Genomic DNA, 9,668 nt, shown 5'->3' on the forward strand with positions numbered 1-9,668 from the left:
AGACTAACTTTTGAGATCAATCTGAAAAAATAAAATATTTTTTAAAAAAAATATTAAAAAAAGAAAAATAAATTGTCATTCTCCTCCAATTTCCTTCACCTAGGGTTTTTTTAGATTGACACATGGTATCATGTCGTTGGTTGAATTTAATTTTTTAAAATAAAACTTGTTTGATAATTTAATTATAAGGATGGTGTCTAATTGGTATGAGCTTGACTACAAAGGTCAAAAGTATTAAGAGATCCCAAATTTAAATTCAAAGAAGAATAAAAATCTCTTTGTGGCCATGGAGGTTCAAATACGGTGACTCCGAGCTATCTGCAAAGAAAGTAGTCGTTCCGAGATTAGTTGGCGCGTATAGCAAGTTGGATATCCGGTTAATCAAAAAAATAATAATTTTTAATTGAAATTGAATTGGATAAGACTATCGTTCAATTTACTCTAACTGCTGGGAGGAGTTTTCTATTTATGGAACCAACCTGGCCATACTATCGTCGTCATTGGAACAATGGCTGCCACCGGTGACAGTACTTGCTACGACCGAAAAGCCGAGCTCAAAGCTTTTGACGAAACAAAAGGTGGCGTTAAAGCCCTAGTCGATGCCGGAATCCAAGAAATCCCTCGCATATTCATCCATCAACCGGAGCCCTTGCCCAAATCCTCCACGCCTTTCGAGATTCCAATCTTGGACCTTGGGTCCACCGATAGAGCATCGACGGTGGAGAAGATCCGAGAGGCATCGGAGACTCTAGGATTCTTTCAAGTGGTGAATCACGGGATACCTGTGACTGTGATGAACGAGGTGATTCAAGGAGTCCGTAGATTTCACGAACAAGATGTCGAGGTGAAGAAACGTTTTTACACAAGAGATCCTTCAAACGCAGTGGTGTATCATAGCAATTTCGATCTGTATACTTCCCCTGCCGCTGCTTGGAGGGACACCTTTTATACATTTATGGCTCCGTCACCTCCGTCACCGGAAGAATTGCCTGAGGTTTGCAGAGACATACAAATCGAGTACTCAAATCATGTGATGAAACTAGGGGGCGTCTTGTTTGGATTGATCTCGGAGGCGTTGAACCTAAACCCTAGTCATCTGTCAGATCTGGATTGTGACAAGGGGCTTGCATTCTTCGGCCATTATTACCCTGCTTGTCCACAACCAGATCTAACCATGGGTGCAACCAAACACTCAGATTATGGATTCCTTACCGTGCTTCTACAAGATGAAGTCGGTGGCCTACAAATACTTAATAATAATCAATGGATTGATGTCCCTCCAACACCTGGTGCCCTTGTGATCAACATCGGAGATATATTACAGGTAGAACAGCATTGAACGTTTTGATTTTCACCTTTGAAAAAATGGAGGTTAGATTCTGATATTTTAATCTGTTGGGGTTTCAGATGATGTCTAATGACAAATTGAAGAGCGTGGAGCACAGAGTGGTGGCAAAAGAGGAAGGGCCGAGGGTCTCGGTGGCCTGCTTCTTCAGTACCTCTCTAGCGCCGTTGACGGCATTGTACGGTCCCATCAAAGAGCTGGTTTCCGATGAGAACCCACCGAGGTACAGAGAAACCACGGTTCATGACTACATTCAGTATTCATTCTATAGAGAAGTTGATGGCGTTTCTGGTTTACTTCATTTCAAGCTGTGAAACTTGAATAACTACAAACAAACACACACACACACACACACATATATATATATATATGCATATACTTTGTGCATGATTCTTAAATTACTAGAAATATATACCTTGTAATGCATTTCTATTTTGGTTGTTTCTATTTTAATTTTGTACTTTGTGTGGTTTTAGTTCTAAATGTTGGTGAAAGTTTCCTATTAATTATCAGTTTTATGATACTATCATGAATTTATGAATATCTACGTGTTTTTTGGAATTGTTTATTTGAAATAATTTATGTTTTTTTTTTTTAAATATTTATCAACTTATTATAAGCTAGAATGGTTTAACTTCATCAAAAACTTTTTATTACCGGTTTGGCACCGGTATGTTGTTTATCCAAGTACTGAAAATATAAATGTTTTTTTAGATAACTAGAAGTATATTCGTGCAATGCAACATAATAAATCTTTGTTTCATCTCTTTCGCTTTATTTTATGAATTTATGTGGTTTTGATAGCAAGAGAGTTCTTCAGTTGGTTATTAAGTTTTATGGGGTATTCTATCGTATTGATAGGATTCGACGGTTATGTTGTATTCTAACATGTTTATCAATTATTTATGAGTTACTTTTATAATCTTGAAACGTATTAAGTGAACCGGATATATGTATGTACGTATGTTTTCTTTGCTAAGAAAAATATAATTAAATTTAAAAAAATTTAATATAATTAACTAAAATTAAATTAATTTTAAACAAAAAATTAAATTACTTACAACTAACTGCGGATTACAACGGATTTTTAAATATCCGTTGTTAATCCATCTATAATTATAACAACTTTTAGAAAAAATAAAAAATCTTCATAAGATTATCAATGGATGACTATAATTGTTGCGGCGTAATGGTTGAGGTTCTGAGGATGTGATGTAATATCTCATCTGTCCAGAATTCGATTCTAAACGTATACAATAATTGCAGTATTTAGATTATCTGGACTAATTTTTTGTAGGCACAATTTTATGAGATTAGTCCCGACATAGCCTGAGACACTCTTCCAAAATTACCGACAAACTTTATTTAATATATATATATATATATATATATATAAATCAAATTTCTTCGTTTATAATATATAATATGAGATGATTTGATTGATTAACGGATTTATCTTGCTTGTTTTGTTTAGTCGAAGAATCTTCTTGGGTGGATAAGCTCTAACAGTACAAAAATTCTACTATTGCAGAAAGTGTAATTTAGTGGATTTGTAGTTGTCTGGTTACCGGAAGTAGATGTGAGATAAGACATCTAAACCATTTTAATCATGGTGTCACATTTTAAGCTCTAACTTATCTTTCGAGATTCACATCACGAGTTGGTACTACAAACTTCTATTGAAACAAATAAAATCGTAACTAGTATTAATCATTAAGCACTATTAGAAAACAAACTTTCGCATACGAAAATCATCGATGAAATTTCTTCCACGGATTCAATGGTGGATTATCAACCGATCACCGACGGATCTAGGAAGTTGATTTTTCCCTGGACTTGTTGACTTCTATCTGTAAAAATTAAAAAAATATATCTTTCTAAATCTTTAAAAATAGCGATGGATTTTAATTAATTAAATTGCACTTATAATCCGTTTGTAACTTTATTAAGAATCTTTTATTTTTTAAATTTTTTTTAAAACTATCTATTGGGTTTTAAAACAATATTTGTCACCTCGAACATCCATCGGGTGAAAATTTTTTAGGTTACAATAGTTAGGAAACATTCCCAAAACTTAAAACCCGATCGGATCCAGTGACAATTAAACACAAGTAATAAAACACACATAGAGTTGTACCTTTCAGATTTGACGAGAATTTTGACAAAGCACTTAGAAACCAATATAAGTTTCCTATATCGATAATCCACACACGAACAGGCTATGTGCCTCCATCGGATTCTATCCCAGAACCCTAGATTTAAATGTGTATTACAGAATAGAAAATGTTTTTTTTTTGTATTCTTTATCTGAAGGCTAATTCTAAATGATTCAGTCGGATAGAAATTAATTTAGTATCACTTTATTTACATGGTTTGAATTATAGATAAACTATAATTCAAAATAAGGATTTTTAATTATTTGTAATACTTGTATAATTATCATAACTACACTTTTAGTACATATTTTCATAATTATCCTCTAATAATAATTGTTTCTACAATCAACATGGTTAAACTTGGGTTACTACAAATGGAGCAAACGTATTATTTGTGTGTGATCCTATAGATTTACATATTTCTTAGCAATATTCTTGTGTGACATATGTCATGTGCATTTAATAACTTATATTCTTCCACTTGCATACGATACACAGTAACACAGACAGTGGTAAGGGTCTAGCATCAAGTCACTGCCCCTAAGGCTATGTACATGTTTTTATCTTGAGCAATATGATTGATCCAATCAATCATGTGGTAGAATCATTCATTATCCTTTTGTTCATGATTTTTTTGTTTATATATCTATCTCATCCTTTGTAGTTCAAGATTATGTTTCTTGATCCCGACATATTTGATTCAAACCAATGTTATTAGTTGAGCTAGTCCATTTGTCTATAGCCATCTTCGCTCTTTAAAAAATTAAATTCTTTGATTTTCTCGTCAAAAATGAAGATTCCAACTAGGAGATGCTTGGTTTAGTCCATAAAAGGACCTTTGCAACTTGCATACCTTTTCATGATATTTTGCATGCTTAAAACCTTATGGTTTTACCATGTACACGACCTCGCTCAAAGTTCCGTTAAGGAACATGGTTTTAACATCCATTTGTCATATCTCGTAATCATGATTCGCAACTATGGCAAGAAGAATCCTGATAAATTTAATCATAACAACTGGAGAAAAGTTCTCACTATAATCTACTCCTTGAGTCTAACTTAAACCTTTTGCTACCAATCTGGTTTTATAGGTATGCACAATCCCATCTATGTCAAATTCCTTTTTGAATACCCACTTGCACCTAACCACTTTGCAGCTGACAATTGCATCTACCAATAGATTGTATTTCAGCCTTCATGACATCATACCATTAATCAGATTCCAAACCTAATATTGCTTCTTTATAGGTTGCAGGTTCATTATGAACTGCGTTGCAACGGCTAATGAGATAACCATATCTCTCAGGCTCTTAACGATTTCTAACCGATCTTTGGACTATTTGTATCTTATCATTTTTCTCAACAACTTGTTGGGATTCAATATCTTGTTGATGGTCAATGTCAACTATCATCTTCTGGTTCTTGAATTTCTTCAACTTCTTTTTTGTCTCTTGTAGTGGTTCTTGTTAGAAAATCATTTTCTAAGAACTCACCATGTCGTGCAACGAATACTTTGTACTCACTGGGTGTGTAGAAGTAATATCCAATTGTCTCTTTTGGATATCACACAAAGATGCACTTTTAAGATCTTGGGTCAACCTTTTTAGAGGCTTCTTGCTTAACATTATCATCACATCCCCTAAATTATAGGACAACTTTGGGATCTTCCGGTTCATAATGCATATGGGGTCTTTTCTGTCTTTTTTTTTGGTGTATTATTTAGTATTTGACAATTGTTTTTATGACATATCTCTTGAAACTCTTAGGTAAAGTGGTACTAATCATCATAGAGCAAATCATGACCAACAAAGTTCTATCTCTCCTCTCGGACACACCATTGTGTTGTGCTGTTCCTGGAGGAGTTAGTTGGGATACAATCCCACAATCTCTACGATAATAGATAAACTCTTGGCTTAGATATTCGTGACCTCGATCTAATTGAAGTGTTTTTTTTTCTTCAAAATGAACAATAAATTTTCTTATGTATATATATATATATATATATATATATTTATTTATTTATTTAAAGTCAAATACAGATAAGACAAAGGAAATTAAACATTAACATAAAAATAATAAAATACAAATTCATAACAGAACTAAACATACATGGTACCGAACAAACGTAGTTTCACAATGAAAAATTTAAAAACTAAGATATAAATTAAAGAATCTATTGGTTTCCAGTAGCCATATAGTGACTAAAGTTTCCGGTCGTAGTAAATCTCCAAGTATTAATCTGGAAATTGTAAATGACTATGATCTTTGGACAAGGGATGCATTTTTTTGGTTGACTGGGGTCCAACAATGACATTAATATGCTGGAGTCCTCACATCTTTTTGCAAATTTTGCAGCAGATAATGCTACTCCTACTGATTATGTCATCAAAGAAAAATCGTATAATATAGAGTATTAATTTAGCTGATGATATATATCCAAAATGGGTTACTGCTGTTCAATCTATTCATGATCTACGTGGCTCTAAAAACAATATTTTGTAATGAAACAAGAAACATGTAGAAAAGACGTGGAATATGCATTTTGCGTATTGCAATTAAGATTTGCAATTGTAGCAAGATATGCATGGTTATGGAGGAGTGAAATATTGCATAATACAATGACTTTGTGCATCATTATGCATAATATGATTATAGAAGATAAACGAGATGTTAATGCACCAATTGAAGAACGACGCAAAGTGCAAGACGTGAGAGTTGAGATGGTGAGCGATAACAAATGGTGGATTTGAACAGCTTCCTGTTCGACATAAAAAGATCAAGGATAAAGACACACACTATGAACTTCGAAATGGATTAATTGATCATTTGTAAGATAAGTAGACTAATTCAGAGTATTACTATTATTTATGTGTTTTTTAAATTTATGTTATTTGAATTAATGTATTTTTTTAATATTAATGAGCGCAGCAAATTTAATGTTCTTTTTAATGTTAAGATTGAAAATGGTTTTACCGCAATCATTAGTATTTTTATAGATTCTCATGCAATCTTGTGATCACTAAAACATGCACACACATACATGCATACATACGTGGCAAGAATCTGGCGGGGTCTAATATGGCGGCAGTTCACATCATCCTCCGCCGCCTTGCCAATTGTGTGGTCTTAAGTCATCGCTGGCAATTAATTAGTGGGTGGATATTGCTATTTATGGACGGACCTTCGCATACGATCGTCATCAAAACGATGGCTGCCACTCAAACCACAGTTTCAGTCACCCCATATTACGACCGACCGACCGAACTCAAAGCCTTCGACGAAACAAAGGCCGGTGTCAAAGCCCTGGCCGATGCCGGAATCCAAAAGATCCCTCGTATCTTCCACAACCAACCGGAACCCTTGCCCAAATCCTCCACCCCTTTCGAGATTCCAGTTGTGGACCTTGGGTCCACCGATAGAGCATCGACGGTGGCGAAGATCCGTGAGGCGTCGGAGACTGTAGGGTTTTTTCAAGTTGTGAATCACGGGATACCTGTGACTGTGATGAACGAGATGCTTCAAGGAGTCCGTAGATTTCACGACCAAGATGTGGAGGTGAAGAAACGGTTTTACACAAGAGATCCTTCGAGAGCAGTGATTTATAATAGCAATTTCGATCTGTTCAGCTCCCCTGCTGCAAATTGGAGAGACACTTTTATTTCATTAATGGCTCCATCACCTCCGCCCCTGGAAGAATTGCCGGAGGTTTGCAGAGAAATACAAGTCGAGTACTCGAATGAAGTGATGAAACTAGGTGGAGTCCTATTTCGATTGATCTCAGAGGCGTTGAAACTGAATCCTAATCACCTTGGAGATTTAGACTGTGACAAGGCGCTTGCCTTTGTCGCCCATTGTTACCCTGCTTGTCCACAACCAGATCTAACCATGGGTGCAACCAAACACACAGACGATGGGTTCATTACCGTTCTTCTACAAGATGAAATTGGAGGCCTTCAAATACTTCATAACCAACAATGGGTTGATGTTCCTCCAACCCCTGGTGCGCTTGTGGTCAATATTGGAGATCTATTACAGGTATAACGACATTCAGCATATGATTTTGAGTTTGAAAAACTGGAGATCAGAATCTGATTACGTTAGGGTTTCAGATGATATCGAATGACAAATTCAGGAGCGTGGAGCACAGAGTGGTGGCGAACGAGAAAGGGCCGAGGGTGTCGGTGGCATGCTTCTTCAGCAGCTCCCTGGCGCCGTCGACAAAGGTGTACGGACCCATCAAGGAGTTGGTTTCCGATGACAACCCAGCGAGGTACAGAGAAACCACCGTTTATGACTACATCCAGTATTCACTCTCCAAGGGACTTGATGGCGTTCCTCGTTTACTTCATTTGAAGCTTTAAATTATATTTTCAACACATACCATTATCATATTCATCATCAAACTCGTAATTATTACTATTCAATATATATCTATACCTAAATAATTATAAACTCGTAATTATTACTATTCAATATAAGGTTTGTTTTCTTAAAAAGTAAAAAAAGATTTTTACTGTACGTTAGTCCATGGGAAAGCCCGCTTTTTGTAAAGCGGGTTTTGAAAAGTTTTCAAGATTGTAAAAACGGACTTGGATTTACTATATATTAGGTTCGTTAGACAAGAAAAATATGTTAGACCTGGCCCGGGCCCGACCCAAACCCATAAATAATAAGCTCTAATGGTTTGTAAACCCTACTTCTGAAACAAAATATATTGGAATCGTTTGGCTTCAAAAGAATTATAAGTTGATTATAAAATTTTAACTATTGAATGTTGTTCTTGATATCTAGGATTTTTGTCGAATGAGTGTATCTTCAAGTTAAATCACAGGTCTGTAAAGTCTCGTGATGCGTTATTAGTCAGATTCCACAAGTTTAAGGGATCTTTAAAGTTTTTCTGGTTGATCTTGAGAAAATTTTTAAAGTTCTTTGATTGGTTTTGATGGGAGTTTTTTGGTTTTTGTAGTTGATTTTGAGAAACTTTTTTGGGTTTTTTTTTATTGATTTCGAGGGATTTTTTTGGTTTTTTGGTTGATGTTCTTTGTATTTTATGATATTATAGATTTCAAAACATCCATCAGTCCTTTATATATCTTTCATCTTCTTTCAAACTATCATCTTTCTACCAATGTGGGATGATGAAACTCAATCTTATTTCAAGAAGATTGATATTTTGTGAAATGAATAATTTGTTTTTAATTTTGTGTTTTGCATAATATTTTAACTGTCTTTCGCACTATAAATTTACCATTTGGTCGATTTTGATTTCAATCATGGTTATAGATTTCAAAGCATCTATCACTATTTTTTATATCCATCATCCCCTTTTAAACTATCATTTTTCTACCAATGTGAAAAGATGAAAGTCAACCTTATTTCAAGATTTGAGTAATACTCAAACCTCATTTTTGGCAAATATCATCCTTGGTTTCACTTTTAATTTTGCACAACAATTTTTACCGTTTGGTTGGTTTTGATTCCAATCAGGTTATAGACTTCAAAGATAGTCATCCAAAATAAAACAATCCTATGAGTCAAACTTTATGATTAACATAAAGACATCAAATCCACCTTTCTTATACATACCACTTTGTTCAAATATTTAAACTCTTCATCAATGTGAGATAACTAAAACTCAATCACAATTCACCGTTTGAGAATACTTAATTCTCATGGTGTCACCTCAATACCCTCAGTGTGTGTATATATATATTTATATATATATATATATAGGTTGGTTATTATACAACCCATGACATTTGTGCAACCAATACAACTCAATCTCAACCGTCCATTTCATTTGATTAATATGTGATTTGATAGAAGTTTTGATTGTTTCCTAATATAAAGTATTGATCATAATTAATGAATCATATTCATCTTACATAAATATTTAAATCATAATAAATGAACTCTCATCATTTCCATAAATATCTCAATTTATTGGGTTGCATTGGTTGTACAAATGCAACATGTTGTATTTGAAACAAACTATATATATATATATATATATATATACTATTTTATAATGCATTTGGCTAAAACTCTTAAAAACTCTTAAAACTCTTAAAAACTCTTAAAGTCGTTCATCCCTAAACGATTTCATCCCTATCCGATTTCATCTCATATCTGAATTCGTGTAACTAACTGCAGATAAACACAATCAA

General features: G+C 34.2%; 2 protein-coding genes across 3 annotated transcripts; both read left to right on the forward strand.

Moving 5' to 3' along the window:
• The first annotated feature begins 502 nt into the window (after positions 1-502).
• On the forward strand, positions 503-1,866 carry LOC112512521 (1-aminocyclopropane-1-carboxylate oxidase homolog 1-like). The gene is made up of 2 exons (XM_025118525.1): positions 503-1,324; positions 1,408-1,866. The coding sequence occupies exons 1-2, from the start codon at positions 509-511 to the stop codon at positions 1,657-1,659; spliced, it is 1,068 nt and encodes a 355-aa protein (XP_024974293.1). The 5' UTR covers positions 503-508; the 3' UTR covers positions 1,660-1,866.
• A 4,816-nt stretch (positions 1,867-6,682) lies between these two features.
• LOC112513624 (1-aminocyclopropane-1-carboxylate oxidase homolog 1-like) lies at positions 6,683-8,464 on the forward strand. 2 transcript variants are annotated; one of them, XM_025119948.1, is made up of 2 exons: positions 6,683-7,536; positions 7,611-8,464. In XM_025119948.1, exons 1-2 carry the CDS (start codon positions 6,709-6,711, stop codon positions 7,860-7,862), a joined length of 1,080 nt encoding a protein of 359 aa, XP_024975716.1. In that variant the 5' UTR covers positions 6,683-6,708; the 3' UTR covers positions 7,863-8,464. The 2 variants fall into 2 exon arrangements, with proteins under 2 accessions (XP_024975716.1, XP_024975717.1); XM_025119949.1 differs by having other exon boundaries at positions 7,603-7,687.
• The last annotated feature ends 1,204 nt before the right edge of the window (positions 8,465-9,668 follow it).

Source organism: Cynara cardunculus (assembly GCF_001531365.2).
Source record: "Cynara cardunculus var. scolymus isolate 2C chromosome LG 5, CcrdV1, whole genome shotgun sequence".
NCBI classification, from domain to species: Eukaryota; Viridiplantae; Streptophyta; class Magnoliopsida; order Asterales; family Asteraceae; genus Cynara; species Cynara cardunculus.

What these genes read in the sequence shown, in the direction of transcription:
- LOC112513624 (XM_025119948.1), top strand. Translation starts at nt 6,709, where the DNA reads ATGGCTGCCACTCAAACCACAGTTTCAGTCACCCCATATTACGACCGA. An exon ending in ATATTGGAGATCTATTACAG is followed by an intron (nt 7,537 to 7,610) that starts GTATAACGACAT and finishes TTAGGGTTTCAG; the next exon opens with ATGATATCGAATGACAAATT.
- LOC112512521 (XM_025118525.1), top strand. Translation starts at nt 509, where the DNA reads ATGGCTGCCACCGGTGACAGTACTTGCTACGACCGAAAAGCCGAGCTC. An exon ending in ACATCGGAGATATATTACAG is followed by an intron (nt 1,325 to 1,407) that starts GTAGAACAGCAT and finishes TTGGGGTTTCAG; the next exon opens with ATGATGTCTAATGACAAATT.